This window comes from Rhinolophus ferrumequinum (assembly GCF_004115265.2).
Source record: "Rhinolophus ferrumequinum isolate MPI-CBG mRhiFer1 chromosome 15 unlocalized genomic scaffold, mRhiFer1_v1.p scaffold_54_arrow_ctg1_1, whole genome shotgun sequence".
NCBI lineage: Eukaryota > Metazoa > Chordata > Mammalia > Chiroptera > Rhinolophidae > Rhinolophus > Rhinolophus ferrumequinum.
In genome coordinates this window covers 12,105,598-12,124,581 of record NW_022680357.1, presented here as the reverse complement: position 1 = coordinate 12,124,581, position 18,984 = coordinate 12,105,598, and the positions used below count along the sequence as shown (strand labels likewise).

General features: G+C 46.9%; 1 protein-coding gene across 2 annotated transcripts in view; it reads right to left on the bottom strand.

The window, feature by feature from the left end:
* Nucleotides 1-15,976: 15,976 nt before the first annotated feature.
* SHISA9 (shisa family member 9) overlaps nt 15,977-18,984 on the bottom strand; it is a 249,423-nt gene continuing 246,415 nt past the window's right edge. For both annotated transcript variants that reach the window (XM_033102092.1, XM_033102093.1), the window contains one exon: nt 15,977-18,683. In XM_033102092.1, coding sequence (XP_032957983.1) covers nt 18,304-18,683 — 380 coding nt within the window. In that variant the 3' untranslated portion in view covers nt 15,977-18,303. The remainder of the gene's footprint in view (nt 18,684-18,984) is intronic.

Sequence of the window (18,984 nt, the reverse complement as noted above, 5' to 3'; positions counted from 1 at the left end):
ATTGCAGCCATCCCCTCTTTATTCTTTCTCTCCATCGATTCTGCCTTGGGTATGTCACCCAGGACCTTTGCATATACCGTTCCTCTGCCTTCAGCACTCACAGAACTTTACAATTGAAAGAGTCCATGTGCCTACTTTCTCATTTTACAGATGAGGAAACTGAGGAATAGAGAAGGGAAGTGACTTTTCCAAGATCACACAGGGAATCAGTCAACAGAGGCTCACTGTTAAGAGAGAAAACAGACAGGTGGGCAGGGCGCAGAGGGAACTTCAAATCTTCATTTTAGGAGAAGTGCTTCCTATTTATGATCACCAGGAGTCTGAGCATTCCTGGCTAAGTGGAGAAAGATTCAGTCCAGGATATGCCCCACAGACTAGATACTGCATCACCCACACTACACATGAGGAAAGTGTGGCTTAAAGAGATTGAGTACATTTTCAATATACATAGCTGCAAGCTATGCAGCTTGCAAAGCCTGCAAAGCCATACTCACACGGTCTAGATGGACGGAGGTGCGCTGCAGGTTTGTGCTTTCAAACCTCCACAAGCCTGTTCCTCTCTCAAGGAGCAGCTCAAATTCACCACCTCCTGAAAGCCTTCCTTGATTTCCCTTCCAGAACGCTGTCTTCTCTTTCCTCTGCCACATCGTGGCAGTTGGCCGTTACAATTACGGAGCTCTTCTAACTCCGTGTTACAACTATTTCCTGAACTGGATATTTCCACCAGTTGATCCTTGCTTTTGAGGACCGAGACCAGGTATTAACTTGTACAGCTATCCGTTACAGACACATAACAGCTACACGTAGTATAACTGGTAATAGGCATAGAGATATAAGTGGTATTATGTGTCCAGCGGGCATATTATTGCCCAATAGTATGACACCAGTGTCTGAGCAAAGAAAAGCCTTTGATTGTGACCGGCTAGGAGACAGAAGGCAAGGCTCGAATTTGTCTCACCAGCCCAGGGCTTGGGGGTCACATTTAAAGGAGGAAGCGGGGCAGTTATGCATATCCTATCGAGTTATGTTATTTCAGCATAATGAGAGCTTAGTGTGCAGGTGCTAGGGGACCCCGGCTTTTGGTGCGCTGCATGTTTGAATTAGGGGCATGTAGTATATAGTCTGCAGTGGATTTGGACCCAGTGATGTTGAAAGGTTATTCTAAATTGCATTTTTTCTCTAGTGCGAGTGTCCCATTGTCAGACTGCATGACCCTTGTTCTGTTCTCTCTGAAAACCAGCTCAGTGTCTCATTAGAAGCAGGACAAGGCCAGTTTGGACTGGTTCTGCGGGTACACGCACATAGTAGGTACTCAGCTAATACATGCTGAACGGGTCACAAAGCTATTGATGGCGGTGCCTCCAAGAATTGCTCTTTATTCCGGCTGCATGTTGATTTATTTATTTTTTTAATTGAAGAGTTTCTGGGATTGATAGGAAGACATTTTAGTTCGTTCGGAAGGAAATTTCAGAAGAATTGTGCCTGCGGACACATGCAGACACTGAGGATGGAGAGAAGACCATGGACACTACAGAGAGGGCTTCCCTCACTTTCTCCTCGACGAGGAGAACACTGTGTCCTGCCCGGCAGCTGGCAAAGCATGAGTGTGCGGAGAACATTTTTCATTGAATTAAGGAAGGGCTTAGACATCTCAGCATCCCAGACGTGTCTCCCCGCCCCTGCCCACCCGACCCTCAGTATCGAGCATAAAAACATCTATTCAATCCCAGTTGAACTGGGAGAGTTTCAGGAGAGGTTCGGGGTGGTGTCGGGGCTCCTTGAGCCCTCCCCATGCGTTTGTGTAGGGGTTGCATCCAGCTGCCTCTCCGCTGGCCCCCAAATCCTGTAGTCCTTTTTACCTCTGTGCTAATGCTTTCCGAGTGAAATCTTTTGACCACAACAATCCGTCTGAGTTGCAGGATTCTCTATCCCAACTCTCAGAACACTGCCAGGTACTAAATCAAGGAAGACTAAGAAACAAGAAAAGCACCCCCCCCCCCCCCCAGTCAATGTGCCAAACACCAAGCCAAGTTCGCACAACCACCCTGCAGGAACCCATGCGTTCAGTTTTCCAGATAAGGAAGCGTGAGCAGAAATGGAAGCAGCACTCCCTGGGACACGGAAAGAATAAGCAAGGAACTGAACCCAGGCCGGCTGGACTCACCACTAACGGCTTAGAATAATCCAACAGACGCATCAGTTATGTAACTATTTCCCTACTTGTTATACATTCAGAGTGTAAGTCTTTTCACCACTGTAAACAACACAGCAAGGAACTTTTCTAATACTGAAAGCTTTGGCCGCATTTAGGATTGCCAGGATTGCCACCTTGGAGGTAGAATCGTTAAGAAGCGTGGATATTTCTGAGGATCTTGAACTTGGTGCCAGATTGCCTTCCTCTAAAGGGCTGCACAGGCTCGGCGGCCTCCTGCAGTGCGTGCGAGTATTGATTGCACCCCACCCCCGCCACCCCCCTCACCCCCCGCAGTTTGGGTAGTCTCAGTTTTTGGAAACATTACACATTTGCTAGCTGAAAATAGTATCTCCATTTTCATTTGCATTTCTTTGATTACTAGTGAGGTTGAACATTTTCCGGTATGTTTTTAGAGCCATTTTGTTGCCTCTGTGCAATTTTTATTTTCCTGTCTATTTTAGCCTTCAGCATCTTAGTGATTTTCATAATGATTTTATAAGTTTTATGTTAAGAATGTTAAGCTTTTTGGCTTGTCATCTGTGCTCAGAATATTGTCCCATTTTGCCTCCTTTTAACATTTTTAAACTAAAGACATATACACATATATAACATATATAATTACATATTATATATAATAGATATGTATTATACATATATAATTATATATATATTATATATAATTAGATAGTCTATATACAGAAGGTGGCAAAAAAAGTATACACATTTTAAGAAAGGAAAACTGTATTAAAGTTGTAATACTCAATATATACCGATAACAAAGATGAATACAAGTCACGTGTGACTTCTGCAATGACAAGAGGTGCTCCAAGTGGTTACCATCAGCGTCCAGACACTTCTGATGACAGAGAACTGCTGCTTGAGCATAGATGACATCTCTTAAAATGTGTATACATTTTTTTGGTAGCCCCGGTGTGTGTGTGTGTGTGTGTGTGTGTGTGTGTGTAACAGACTATGGTAGATAAAATCACAAAATAAAAGATTAATGTATCTTATTTTATATATATATATATATATATATATATATATATATATATATCCCAGTGTGTGTTGTGTATGTGTATAAATATATATAAATATATAATATATAAATATATATATATATATAAAGGATACAGTAATCTTTTATTTTGTGATTTTATCTACCCATAGTCTCTGTTTCAGCAACTCAATAAATGTTCAATTTTACTTTTTTTCTGGTGCTTATTTTCATTAAAAGTTGCAGGTCCTGTACTCTACCTGGAAGGTTTGTTTTTTTCCTTTTTCAGCGCTAAGTCTGATGTGAGGCCAGCCTGCATTTCTGCCAAATTGCTGCCATCTGCCCCAGCAGTGCGTGCTGAATAAGCCTTCGGCTTCCTGTAGACTTGTCGCCAAACCGTAAGGTGTCCCTCCTGACAGCGACTGCTTCTCACCCTTGTCCCCTGAGCTGTGGAAGAGCCTGTGCACATGTCCTTTCTCGCCTCTGTCCCACCCACCCGCACCTGCTCACTTCCTCCTCCAGTAGGGTCCCCAGTGCTGTCCTTGGACTCCAGCCAAGTAGTTTGCCATATGGAAAGTTTTTTTGATTTCTTAATTGTTGTTGTTTTTTTGTTGTTGTTGTTGTTTTTACATTTGCAATGCCGGCCTATGTTCCGGGAGGCCTGGGCCTCCCTGAGCAATTCCAGCTGGGTGATAGCAACAGCGCATGCCTCCGGGAAGGCTGCTTGTGTGTGTGAACTGCCAACACTGCCCCCATCAAAGCAACCTCCCTGTCGCCTGGAAAGACTGCCAGGTGGGAACAGCCTCTACGGACCCTGAGAACCACAGAACCCTCACTTCAGTCCAAGATTGAGGAAAGAACTCACCCCCCATGTAAGAGAACGAAATCCTTATCTTCCCCCACAGGGAAATTGATCAATAATGTCTGGGGCAAATTAATCAGGAAACAGCAGCGTCTGCATAGTTAGAAACAGAGCAGACTTTCTGGAAAAAGAGCTAGCCATTAAGAATTCTTGCCTTTGGGAAGGTATCTAAGATGGCAGACGAGGAGACATGGGGAAAGAGGACCTCTGCTCTTCCTTTTAAAGCTGATTGATATTTTTAACTCTGTGCATACAATTGCTTTGACATAAAAATAACGTATCTTAAAAAGCATCCCCTGAACATGACAATGCAAAAACAAAACAAAATATGCACCTACTTTCTTATCTGATGTCTGGTGAGCAGACGTGAATCTTTCTTTTCTGATCCTTTATCTTAAGAACACAAATTCTCACCGTCCCAGCCTTCATATGGAGATGAATTAGAGTTTAGAAGATTGTGACCAATGTGAATTGATGGCCAGAACACTCTGGATGTTGGCAGTTATTCTTTTCAAAACAAAATCCCCTAAAGCTGCTTGCTTTTCCTTCATTATCTTTTGCCTCTTTCCCTAGAAAGGAGTCATTTCTGTCTCACATATGAAACTCTCCCATCTTGGTGAGAAGGGATTAGTAGCTCATTGCTTTTCGTATCCTTAGCATGTCATGTAGTTTGATGCTGTGAGATTGTTTGAAGAGTATTTATTTGTTAAATGAGTAGACAGGATGGGATAGGATATGACACCCTTGGTTCTCAGGAAGTCAACTGTCCACTCTCTTTCCACCATGTGGGAATATATTAAAACCTTCTATGAAAGAGATGTATGAGTATCTTACCCCTGCTTCGGGTCTGTGATTTTGGCAGTGTTTTTAATGTAGACAACATTTGTAAAGTGTATAGCACAGGTTTGGCCCAGATCCAGATCCCATACCCAGGTCATTTCTTTTCCCACCGTCTCCTTGATGATGAGAATCTCTCAGATTTGTCTTTTGGGGTTTTCAAAATACTTTCATGAGCCTATTTTATGCGATTCTCGTGACTCTATCACAAGGGTAATTAACATCACCCTTCTCCGCTGGCAGATTGGAAACTGAGGCATGGAAAGATTACACGGCTTGTCCAAAGTCCTGTGGTTGATAACTGGCGGAACCAAGACTCAAACTTAGTTCTTTTGTCTCCAGGTTCTGCCAATTTCTGAATCCAGTACAGTTGCCATGTTGCCTCTTACATGGAGTGGGAGCCGTGAGCTGTGATGTTTCTAATTGGAGGAAGAGACTTGGGGACCCTGGGTGGCTCTGCATTGAACACTATGGTTTGCGTACAAGTTGTGCAGAGCCTGTAGCACTCAAGGCCCGGAAAGGCGAGTACCAAGAGGAAGTAGTATTCTTTACACTCAACTTATATTATTACTTCTAAACCGGGGCTGTCAACTCAAAAATAGAGATTTGAAGGAGGATCTTCTGAAATGCAACTCAAGGTTATAAACAAGAGTGACATTCTGTTTAGCATGATAAAGTATCCGAGAAACACTAGCATGGAATTAATCTTTGCAGCACAAAAGATTTTACTGTACAGGAATGAGGCTGAAATTCACCAGAAGGCTGTGGGTTCCAGGATCAGGACTTGGGACTTCTAAGGATATTGCATGAAAACCATTCCATTCTGGCTGTAATCACCTGTGCAGGAGCTCAGGCTGCCTCACATCAATGTATAGCTAGTATCACCCCCATTCTTTTCGGGCACCAAGCATCTCAGGACCAGGTTTCCTCATTGGACGATTGACAGCCCGTGGTTTTGCCGGATTGTCTGAGGGCATTCGAGGGTGTTGGGGATATTGGTTTCCTCTCTGTCTGAACCTCAAAGGGAACGCCTGGCGCTTATCTGTACTTTCTGAGTCTCGGTAGACGGAGCCCACCTGGGCTGGCTGATTTAATTAACGTCTGTGTTATCTGTCTGCCGCTTTTGAAGCTGTTGTCATGTTGATATTAGAGCTAAACAACGACAGACCTGTGGGCTACACAAGCCATCAAAATCCCATCTGCTGCCGTCCTCAGCCACAGGACGCAGAGGCCAGGCAAAGATGTTCTGATTCCTGGGGATGCTCATATCTGATCCAGAAAGAGTCAGCCTCCTATGAATGTTAATCCCACTAACTCCCATCCCTCAATAGTCTTTGTCAGTGTCCTCTCTGGCTCAGGAAGGCCGTGGACGTGAGCCCACATCCACCCCAGTTCACGGAAGGGCTTCATGATCATGTGGTCTCAGCACGTGGCTTGGTGGACAGGTGGTACCGTTAACCCAGCAGCTTCTTCCTGTATACAGTTACCGAATACAAAACAATCAGCCTAGAGAACCAGCTGAAGACCAGCTGAATAGTTTTAAACTAAGGGTATAAAAACTAAGCCACACTGAGACTGGTAGGAAGGTTTCCATACTGACGGCCAAACTCTTCCGCCAACAGAGAATATAATGTCACAAGAGAGAAGGAAGAGAGTTCTAATCACATCTCTGCTCCTACAAAACTTCCTAAATGGACTGGTCTCTGGCAAATCGCTGTATCCTTGCTCCATTTCTAGAGACAGTGTCCTTAATACCAACTTCAGGGGAGCCCGAGGCCAACATATATGGGCATCGGGAACCTGGGAGTCCCCACAACTATAGCAGACATGCTGTGTGTATGTATTTTTCCGGGGAAAGGGTCACATCAGATGCTCAAAGGAGCCTAAGACACGCCCCCACCACCGGCACTAAAGGAAGGTTTTCAGTCCCTAATCTTTCAAACCACAAATTGTCCGTTGTGCGCAGTAAGTCCTGGATTATCAATGCTCAGAAAGGCAACAAATTGTAGTCAAAGTAGCATTCTTTCATTTACTCGTTCATTCGTTCATTCATTTATTCAAGTATTTATCAATTGCCTTCCTTTACACCTGATTCTAAGCAGTGGGGATTGAGAGACAAATTAATCTTTAGGAGCTCCAGTCTAGTAGGGAAAAAGATTCCTAAGCAGATTATAAAATAATATGTTATAAGTTTAATAGTGGATGTTTACAGGCCATGAAATGGAGCAGCTCATCCAGACTGAGCGAGCTCGAAAGGCTTTGATCAAGTCTTAAAGAATGAGTACAGGTGACCAGACGTAGAGGAGAATCATTCTGGGCGGAGGAAAAGAACCAGGCCAAGGGCAGGAAACAGCACGTGGTCTCGGGGGGGTTCCAACAGCCTAATTTTTCTAGGAACATGGAAAGGTAGAGAATGGGAAAATGTGTGTGGGGAGGAGGTAGGACAGGCTATGGAGGATGTTCTATGACACCTCCTTATTCTACAGGGAAGAGATCCTATGAAAGGGTTGAAACAAAATTTTAGGCCCTGTAACTTCATCATGGAGAAAGGGTTGAGAAAATTGTGTTACATTAACTCGGGCATGAAGAAAACTTAGACAAAGATAGCAGTCATCTCTTTTCCCTGTGGACTGGGATCACAGCTTACTGTCTTTTCTGTCACTTGTCCCAGTCTTACTAGTATAGATAGTGACATACAGCAGGTCCTCAAGTAGTGTCTGTTGACTGGATAAATTAATAGGAAGGATGGAGAGGCAGATACCATGTTTGAGAAAAACGCAGCATCTTAACTTGGCAGGAACTGCAAATAGATTGGATGTGGAAGAGGGAAACTGAGTGAGCTTCTAACAGCACAGGCTTTGGAGTCAGCCAGGTCTGGGTTTAACTGCTGTCTTCTGAACTTCAATGGTGCTTGTCTGGGACAAAACAAATAGGAATGGAAGATGGCAATGATGGTTCAAGGTGGACTGACTCAAGACAGAATTAATCTTTTGCGTGTATATGAAAAAGAGAGAGAGTGAAACAGGGAGATGGAGAGATCTGGGTCCCACAGATGGAGAGCAAGAGAGGTGAAACAGAGGAGTCAGGGAGAATGTTTTGGGAGAAGGCAGGCTTTAGAGGCTGAGACGTGCCTGAAACAAAAAGGAAAAAAGAAATACCAACAGGGAGGGAGGGAGGGAGGGAGGGAGAGGGAGGGGGAGAGAGGGAGGGAGGGAGAGAGAGAGAGGGAGAGAGGGAGAGAGAGAGAGAGAGAGAGAGAAGGAGAGAGAGAGAGAGAAGGAGAACAGGAAAGGGGCAGGAGCTGAGAAGGCAGTGGGAGGGTGAGGAGTGTGTGGTTTCAGGAAGCAGATAGATGCTCAGGAGAATGAGGCAGGAGACCGAAAGGAGAGAAAAAGCAACATGAATGAGGCAGACCCAGCCCTCCCCCCCCCCACCGTTGTGAGAAGATCCTGGTTCACACCTGCTACCTGGTGTGAATCCGCCTCTGGGCACACCTGCTCAATGAGAAAACCAGCACTGAACAAGCCGGGAAGAGACCCTTCCTTTGCTACAATCCAGTTCTCTCACTTTGCCCCCAAGGTATCCACTGAGGGGTCTCTGGGAAGCCCCAGACAGCGTAAGTTTGATGTCACATCAGAAAGATTTGCCCCGAGACTCTGTTCAATTCTGGGCAAGACGATTCGCCAGGCAAGAGGCCCTTTCTGGAAAGAACGTGGTGGCAATTGCTGACAGCCTTCTGAACGATGGAAGAGCTGAGAAATAACCAGAATAATGAATAAGCAGTCTATTCTTGGGTCTGCTGTTACTGCCCTTCTAATTGGGTGTCTCAGAGTCTCCTGGGACTCCCTAACCTATAGCACTCTTCCCAGAGAGACCAAGAAACCCAGGTTGGAGACATAACAACTCCTAGCAAACACTCTGATTGGAACTGACAGCCCTTCTGGAAGCAGTGACACGTCATCTTGTTGTCTTAGCTTCTCTCTTCCTAAGATCCCCTGTGAAGGCTGGACATGAAAACTTCTAGACCAGAGAACAGACTTGAGTTTGGATCCCATTCCTGGCTTCATGGCTCCAGGCCAGTCACTTCATCAGCCTGAGCCTGACTTTCCTCTTCTAAAATTAGGGTTAATAGTTCCCACCTCCAATGATTTTTGTGAAGACGAGTGCCAAATGTATGCAAATTGCCTGGCACATAGTAGACTTTCAATAAATGATAGCTATTAGCATTATTATTAGAGAGAGGGCATCTTTGGCAAGGATGCAAAAGACTGGCAGCCTGACAAACAAGAAACCAAAGGTACATTTTGCAAACTACCACCAAAGTGCGCAGCATCCCTAATTAGAATTCCCATTAAGTTCTGATCATGAGAAATATGCAAGAAGACACTTTTCAATCTCCCAAGAGAAAACAGGAAGTGGGAGGATTTAAAAAAAAAAAAGTGAAAAGTAACTTTCAGTGACATCTCATCTTTTTGTCTTCTTAGTCTTAGTGTTAGAGAAATTAGATAAAAGCTCTCTTCTGTGCTCGTCTCTTCACCTGATGGGTGTTCCACAATGCTCTGGTCCAGGGGTAACTGTGCCCAGCCGGATGAATATCTCCCCCTCAACTCAAGAGCTGATGGACCCTCAAGTACCTCATAGGAGGGAGCTTAACGTGAACGGTGGGTTTGGACAAAAGGTTCAGGATTCAGGTGGTAAGTGGCAGAAGCACTCCAGAGAACCACTGCATAGGAGGTTTTCCATGTGGCGCAGATACCGAGTAGAAGCTTTAAGATACTTATTTTGGGAAGAGATCTTAAGGAAAAGGAGGAGGGTTGGGAAGAGTGAAACAGGGGAAGAGGAAAAGCCAACCCCAGGGGGCTTTCTGGACCTGATGGTAAGTGGGCTCCAGCCCACTGGGACCTCTGAGGAGCTGTTAGAACACACTCAGAATTAATTGTCTGCCCAAGAGGCGGAAGGGGAGAACATGAGCCACCTGTCCCCAGCCCCCGTTGGTCACGGTTTGGCCCATGGGGTGTCAACCCCTCCCACTTCCAGCATTACACCTGCTGCAGGATGGTTGGGCAAGTTCCTGACATTACCCTACATGATGGGGGCAGGCAGGAAGGTGCCGAGGCAGGAAGTAAGAGGCCTGCAGCACACCTGGACCAGGTGCTTTCTGGGTACACCCGCTCAGCTGGTTGCCATGGCGACAGAAAAACAATTGGCCAAGAGGAAGTGAAGTGGGCCTCAAGAGGTGTGTGATACAGGAGGGGGAGGGAGTGAGGAGCTGAAGTGTTCTGTGGAATATTCTCTCTCTGAGACTAGAAGGGTGGGAGCATGGAGAACTTCACACAAAAAGGCCGTCATCTTTGCTTCTGTAGAGCTTCCCCCTCTGCCATTTCTTCTGCTCCTGATAAAAATCGTGCAGGGGTGAAGAGCCCTACTGTGCAGACGAGAAAAGATGCCGAGACCTTTTACTGGGCCACAGTGCTGGCGGCAGAGTCAAGCCATGTGTCTAGAGAGATTTTCAAACAGTGGTCCACCAACTGCCTGCATCAGAACCCCTGGGGTGGTTCTTAAAATGCTGTTTCCAGGGCCTCTAGAGCGACCAAATCCTGATACTCGAGTCTGAGCACTGTTTGACACAAGGCCCCAGAGTTCCCCTCTCCGGCTGCAGCAACTGCTTTTGACCTCACAAAACAGTCGCTGGGTTCCAGCCAACAGAGCCTGCTTCCAGGCCTCTGAGATCTTTCTCAAGCCCAAAGCTAACCACCCCCAGAATCCTGGAATTAAAAATTAAATTTAAAAAAAAGAGTGGGATGTTATTACAGGAGGGTCCGGCGGGGTTGTTCCAACACTGAGGGATCAGAAGTTTTCGAAGGCAGAGTCCGTGGCCAAGAGGAGCAGAGAGAACAGCCCTGGAAGGTTGCAGCCTCTGCATCGTAGGAATGAGGAACAGTGTCCCCGATCATGCAGCGACTTCCGGAGCGTGCTAGGATTAAAACTACGAATTTCCTGACTCCTATCCCAGTGCTCTTGGGCGTCCACGCTCGTGCGGAATAGCAGAGATTGGCTGTGTTGCCCCTGCACGCCTCCCGCAATTAGTCATGTATGCTGTTCAGCCTTTCCCAGGACGCAGGCCCCCTTTTCTAGTGCTTTTAAAGGAGGCATTAAAAGATTTGAATCTCACTGAAACCTCTGAACTCGTACAGAGGAAACATTCAAGAGGCTGTGACGGGATTATTTCTAGCAACCATGACACTTCTCGATGGGAAATGCCTTTCTTGAACTGTATCCGAGTACCTCAGCACAAGCTGGGATTTGGAACCTGACAAGAAAATAAGTGAGCTGCTAAGCTGAGGCTGCAGACATTCTCCTGCAGGTTTCACCTTCAGTGGATCCAGATCATACCAGCAACTTCACGAGGGCAGGAGGGATACTAGCGGGGATGGAACCAAACCATCCAAACCTGGCTTAGGTGACTGCTCCAGCACCTGTTCTGTGACCTTCCACTGGGAACTTCTCAGCTTCCTTATCTTGAAAGGGAATTCCTAAGCCTTTCAAAGTTGCTGTGAGGATTAAAGGTGATGTCTAGGAATTTCTTAGCACAGAGCAGAAGTTCAGAAGTTTAGTCAACGTGACAATGAGGATGGTAACAGATGACATTTATTGTTTTTTTTCATATGCCAGACACTGTTCAAGATGTGTCATCTGTGAGATTTGTTAAGGAAATTCTAGCTATTGTAACAGACAAACCCTGGAATCCCCAGGCTTAACCTAAGTATATTTCTCACTCACATAAAGTTCAATTAGCGGTGGGAATGGTGGCGAGGGAATTAGGGAAGTCACAAATCGTTCCAAGACTCGGGCTGACCGAGGCTGTGCCACCTCCATTGTGTGGTTCCCGAGGGTGCACTGGGTGTTGGCCTCTACCCAGTAGATGGGACAGAATTGGGAGGATTTTGCTGGAGGTTTCCATGGAGCAAGTCTGACAGCGGCCCCCATCACGTCCACTCATCTTATACAAAACTCAGCACAGACCCCCATCCTTATGCAAGGAGAGAGGGGCTGGAAAGCATAGCTCTTGTCTGGACAGCCATACTGTGTCTCTCTAGGGCAATCATCTGTTTAGCTGAAAGTGGTGGGGCTAAGGTTTGATCCCAGGTTAGTTACCCTGTTTCCTCCAAAATAAGACCTAGCCGTACAATCAGCTCTAATGCATCTTTAGGAGCAAAAATTAATATAAGACCCAGTCTTATATTAATTATATTATCTATTATATTATGTTACATTTTATATTATATTATACCCAGTCTTATAGTAAAATAAGACAGGGTCTCATATTAATTTTTGCTCCAAAAGACGCATTAGAGCTGATGGTCCAACTAGGTGTTATTTTCGGGGAAACACGGTAGTCACCACTCACAAAAGACAGAACAGCTCAGAACTTTTGTCCCGGGGGCCGGGGGCTTAGTGACCACCTGCGGCAGGCAGCCTCTAAGACGGGCCCAAGTGACCCCACCTTTTAGCCTTCCGGCCTTATGTCATCTTTTCCCCGGGAGCACCTGCTTCTAACCGATAGATGTGGCGGTGTGATTCCTGTCTTGCTAGCGGACACTCTTTCTTGCTGTCTTAGATGAAGCAAGCGGCCCTACTGGACTGGTCCGCGTGATGAGGAACTGGGACGGCCTCGCCAGGAGCCAGGTAGGAACCAAGCCCTCCGTCCTGCCAACGCCACACAAGTGAGCCTACACGCAGATCTTCTCACCTGAGGTTTCCGGTGAGACCGCAACCCTGGCTGACACCTCGATTGTGGCCGACGAGAGACCCAGCTCAGCCACGCTCAGGTTCCCGGCCCATGATAATAAATGTGTGTTCTTCGAGCTGCTAAGTTTTGGAGCAGTCCCATAGTTATGCAGCAACAGACACCTAATAAACCATCTGAAGCCAGGAATTTATTACCACAGATCTCATTCATTACAATTTTTATCCCCTATAGACCTCTAGATCTGAAAAAGCCCTTCTATCAAGCAAACCACATTCCTTGAGCAAGAACTTATTTTCTTGCCAATTTTAAAAACTCACCGTGAGTATACCTATGGGGTCCACAGTAAAATCCTATCTCTGACAAGCTCACAATATCACCAACACCCAAAGAATCAGAAGAAAAGGCACCGTACCAAGTTCACATATACCTTACCCAAAGCCAGTGAGTTTGGTGTTTCTCCCCATCCCTTCTGCAGGTGATTTCGGAGTGAGGTCTGAAAATCTGGAAAATAATATTGTCTGGGAAGTGTTCTCGGAGCTTTCTGCAGACAGACGGCCTTCTATCCTTCTCGTAACTACCCCTTGTAGGTGCCCTTGTTATGCCCGCCTGACTCCAGAGGTCCTGCTCCTATCCAGAAGATTACACTGCCTCCTGGAGAGGAGAAATCATACACAGGTCATACAAAATTAAGGCACACTGAGTCAAAATGCGCAGTGCCCTGGCTGCGTGCCCCAGACGCCTCTTCTGGACCTGCTGTCTTTCCACCTCAGACCCTAAAGCATTCTGAAGACGACGTCTGTTGTGTTGCACAGACTTGAAGCACAGAAACACCAACTGAGGCAGCATCCGGCCAGTTCGGTGCCCCCAGGTCAGTGACAGCTGGTTGGAGGGGACGCTGACTAGTGGACGTCACCTGATCCAGAGCTGCATTCCTTTCCCTGGACTTAAGTGCATCTCCTTGGAACAATTTTAGTACACATTTACGGTTCCCAACCCCAAAGGAAGGAAGCACAGGAACTGCTCATACAGGAATGAAATGGGCCGTTGTGATAGATCACAGGGTTGGCTTTAGAATCATACAAACCTGGGTTTGAATCCCAACGCGCCACCCACTAGATGTATGACCATGGCGGAGTCATTTCACTCTCTGAGCTACAAGGTGTGGTCCACTGTCCCCTTCGCTTGACATTGACAACTTGTCTAAGAACCCAGTGTGTGGAAGCTTCCTTCCCAGGAGACCTCAGACCTCTGGCTTTGAGCAGAGCTCCTGCCCCCGCCCCTTGGGTCTCAGGACTTCGGTACACAAGGGCTGACTTCCGGTTACTGGTGGGTCCATCTCTATCTCTATGCCTGGGGCTTTCTCCCACGTCATGGAAATCACTCTGCCCTGGCACCTGACAACCTGGGAATGTCTGATACTGACACTCCCTGAAAGCAATGCTCAAATGACGTCGGATGGGATCTGGTGTGTCGACACCCCCACTCCATCTCCTCTTGGGTTGGACAATTCTGTGTCCGTTCTACACTGTTTCCCAAACTCCAGTCACTCATTGTCGTAGCTGGCGTGTCCTTCACTCACTGCTGTCCTTTCTCTGTCTCCCCTCCCACCCACCTACCAGCCTTCCCTCACTCCTCAAATAAACGACTTGAATTCAAATCCTTGTCTCCGAGCCCCTTGCAAGGGAATCATATTAAGGCAGGTTTCTACCTGAAAATTTCAAATGTAATGCTAACAGAAGCCAGGCAGGAAATAGAATTTAATAAGTAGGGGAAGAATCTAATCTCTCATCCTTTCAATACGTGTGTCTTGTACAACCCTGGTGACTGGTAGAAAAAAAACAAAGTACAAATCGTAGCAAGATTCTTGACCATTAAGGATAAATTTAGTTATGAGGAGATCTAGCGATGGTATATATTTTTAAGACAGGAAGTAAACTAAGAGACATGACACAGACTCTTAAAAGAAAAGTCTTCAAACAAAAAAAATCTCCTGGAAAACGTGTGTAAGTTGCTGTTCACTAACACTTTGCTTTACTATGAAGATTTCCCATACATTCCGAGCATTAAAGATTTAGCTCTCTCTGCTAATATTGGTCTTCCCTGGTGAACACTCAGGTTAGGATATGGGACCCGAGAAAGATACATGGCCACCCCACAGCATCACAGATAATCAGTTTTATTGCCAGGTAAGAAATTCATATTAATATAGTGAATACATATGTTTACAAATAAACATTCTTAGAAAACAAACAAATGTGTTTTTTTTTTTTCTTCGTTGTAGGAAGTGTTATTGGTATCATAAACTCTGCAGTTGTTGACAAGTATTAACACAGGTTTACTTGCAGAACATATGGTTACTAAAATATTCGCACATAAAAGATGCTCCATTTGCACAAAAAACTGGGGGAGTTCGATGGGGAGGCCAGGCAGAGCCCAAGGCAGATGGAGGCTGAGACGCTCTGGGAGGGCAAAGGGCAGTCAGACTGGACCCACTGGGTTGGAAGTCAGGGACAGCTAAAGGCCAGTCGAGATTAGTGACAGGGCATGGAGGGGGAAGGGAGAGTCAGCCTCTGCTTCCTTCTGGTTTCTCTCTTCTATGTCTCCCCACTTGGGCTATTGGACCCTTGGCAGACACGGTTCCCTGCGTCATCCCTCATGATACTCTTTCAGCATCACGAGGTCTGTCCACCCTCTCTAGGGGAAGCCAAAGAATAAACTTCCCTGGCCACACTTCTCCTCTTGGTTGGGCTCCCAAAGCCAACTGGAAAGTGCCATTCTTCTGGGACTGCCATCACTGCTACATCCTTTCGACCATGCCACAACTTTCCTGCCAAAATTATAGCTGCAGGGCCCCCACTAATGAAACTCACTGGATGACATTATCTCAGGAGATAAGGAACGTGGAAAATCAATATAATCCTGCAGATTCAGAGACCAAGAAAGGTCCTTGATCAGGGTTGGGATAAAGGTGAGAGGAGGGCTAGGATCAAATATGAGCCAAAAGGGAGACCAGGATTACAGACCTTTGGAGCTGGAGGGAAACTCAGAGATGAGCCAAGCCCGTATTTCCTGAAGTATGGGCTGTGAACCACTAGCGTACGCAAAATGACTATGAGAAGTACACGGGTATAGCACTAGTTAACACTGAGTCACACACAACATGGTTCCCTTTGCATTTTGGTCGGTCCATCTGGTTGCTTCAAGGAGAAAGTCTCCATTAGATGCTGGTATATCTTTGCCAACTCTTTAACATCTGATCTCGTTTTGATAAAGAAAAGGGAGGGAGGGGGAGGAAGGAGGGGAGAGACAGAGAGAGAGAGAGAGAGAGAAAGAGAGAGAGACAGAGAGAGACAGAGAGAGAGAGAGAGAGAGAGAGAGAAAAAACACAAAAGCCAGGCTGTAGGTTCAGAGCCTTCCACAGACAATAGTATGTAGCTAGAACTTAACAGTCACTTCTCTGTACTTAGTTTTATACTTACTTTCTACTTAGGGTGACTGATACTGGTTTTCTATTTGTGATGATGGCAGAAGGTTTTCCTTTTAAAAGTTAAATGTGTTAAAAAATGAATCAGTTCCAAGGCCAGCGGTGTTTACTCCGCTCTGGGGGGAGCGCTGGGGTCTCAGGGGAAAGACTGAGAAAGTGGACACTAAATCTCCCACCCCTGCTTCATGCAGCACAGAGCCTCATTATAAAAGGGGGTCTTCTATAGGGGCTTCTGTGCATGATTTCATTTTTTTTTTTTTAATGGGCAGAGGTTCTGCTATTTCAAAAAGCTTGAGAAGCTTGATCTAGCCCCTATTCCTCGTGTTTCCGATGGGAGACCAAGATGCATTGTCAGAGTCACCAGATCAGCTGGGAGTGAAAAGGAGAACGAACACCTGCTTCCTCTGAATCCACGATGTCAGAGTGGGGAGATGGGTGAGGGAGACGCTGGAGGTCCGCGTCCCAGGAAGTGCTCTGAGTCTTGATGGACCAGACCAGGGGCAGCTTCTGAAACCAAAACTGCTAGGGGGTCTCTCACAGGCTCCTGTTAATTAGCTAAGACCTTCAGGGACTGGTTGAAAACATCTCACCTTACGTGAAAATCTCCTCTCTCTCAGCAACCTTCTTGGGCTTCCACTAAACAAAGAGAATTAGTCCGAAAATTGCCTTTGCCCAGACACCCAAGGGCTGGAGAACCCATCTGAAAACATCCTCAGAGAGTTCTGGGTGGGAGATGAACACGTTGGAGAGGGCATTTGGAGGGTCCGTGGGAACTGGGGGACGCAGAAATGCCTGACAGTTTGGGGAGCTAGAAAATGGTAGAACTCATGGATTTCTGACAATGTGGGGGGTAGGGAGGTCTCAGTCTTTAGGTCCCCCTGACACTGCAGCAGCCCCTCAGAGGGTGTGTTGGGGTGGGCTCACCAACAATGGGAGGATGGAGACACCTACTACTGCAGAAAAACAGGACGGAGGGGGGTGAAGAGAACACAGGTTGCACTTGGGAAACAAGACTGTCGTTAAACAGTGACACACTGAAGGCACCACCCACGCTTATGACATTTTTCAGTCCAAAGCAGTTGAAGTTCGGCAGCGGCGGCGGTAACGGGCTGAAAGGAAGGGACTCAGGGGACCGACAGTTAACAGAGGGCTGGTGTGTGTGTCTGTGTCTTGTCTTGGCGGCGAGGGGGACACACCACACTTCAGAGGTTCGGGTCCCCGTCTCACCTCTTACAGACTTTTCATCTGTGATTTTTTTTTTTCCTTGATGTCATTGTTGATAGACCTAAGCCTCGGAAATTTGGGGCAAGAGTTACTTTGCTGTTGTCGGCTCTTTTGTAGTGGGCTTATATTTCATTTTTCTTTTCTTAAAATAAAGTTACGTAATACTCTCTGGACCCTCTCCCCGCCACAGAAGCCTATTCCCCCTGTCTCCATGTGCACAATCCTGAGGGGTGTTCTCAAACGTTCTTCCCAATCAGTGTCGGTGGGTTCAGAGTCATTTATTTTTTTCTGAGTTTGAGTGAATGTTGTTTTTTGCTTCCCACATTGCTGATATGAAAAGGACTGTAAATAGAATGGTTGGGGTTCATTACTGTCTCACACTCGTCAAAAGTGTGTATCCGGGTCACCACTCCTCCGGCTTAGAAAAGGCTTATCATGTGCACAGTTGCCTCCCAAACGACGCCGCTTCTCAAACACACTCTTCTCCAGTGCCCACCTCATTCTCTGCCCCCTTCTACCTGGGCTCGCTCACCCAGAAACAGACAGCACGTGGCAAGTGGTATATGTGCTCAAATGGACAATTTCTCTAAATTGTGCTACTGTTATTTTTCATCATGGATTTTTCAGTTTCAAGTTCAGAGGAAAAGAAAAATTAGCCCCATGGTTTGGGCATGTGAGCCGGCCACCTTGGGCCTGAAGTCGAAAGAGCGTGCCTCAGTTTCCCTCTGCTGTATTGCTGGACGTCCATGCTTCGGTCCTGCTCAGCCGCCCACCGACACGTGTTAGGCATGACCCAGGAAACGCGTGATTCCATGTCCCCAGCAGGTTTCTGGTTGGTTGGTATGGAGGGTGAGTGAGTGGGTGGCTGTCGGGGGTGGACCAGGGAGGGGGCGGGCGGGGATGTTTTTTTGCCTCTCAGTTGAGTGTGGTCTCCAGGACGCTCTGAAGCAAAAGCTCAGACAGTCACTTCTGTTTTGCTGTTGGTGATGAAGTACGGCTGTGGGGGTGGGTAGTGCTGGGTGCGAGTCCCCAAGGGGTCGCTGGAGCCTGACTCGGCCGTGCCCAGCTTGCCTTTGTTGCCGTAAGCCTGCCGCCGGAGAGACTGCTCGTTGGGGTCCCAACCCTTGAAGTTGGCGGTGGAATTGTAGGCCAGGGGGTGTGGGGGCATCTTGTTGGTGCGAGACTTCTGTCCGTTCTGCTTGGCGGGGCCCTGCTCTGGGCTGAGGGCCCGCGGCTCCTCCTCCGCTCTTACGGGGTGTAGGGGTAGGCTCCCCTTTGCGGCCAGCTCGGCCAGGTGCCGGCGTTTGGAGTAGAAGTCATCATTGACCTTGTCGGCTGGACAATGGGACAGGTGGGTGGTGAAGGGAAGGAGAGAGCAGAGACAGGGAGAGAGGAGAGAGAAAGACAGTTAGGGATTGGCAACTGAACCCGAGGACGGCATCAGAGAGGGCCAACAGTCCACACGAGACACACACGAGAAATAGAAACTCCACCTGGAACAGACGGAAGGACAACTTCGTGTCCTTTTCACAAACAAGAGCAGGACTGGGAGGGTCAGGGCAGCCCCAACAGAATATCAAGCCCCCCCCCCCCCCAAATGAACACTTCTCCCGCCACAGGCACACCCAGCACTCGG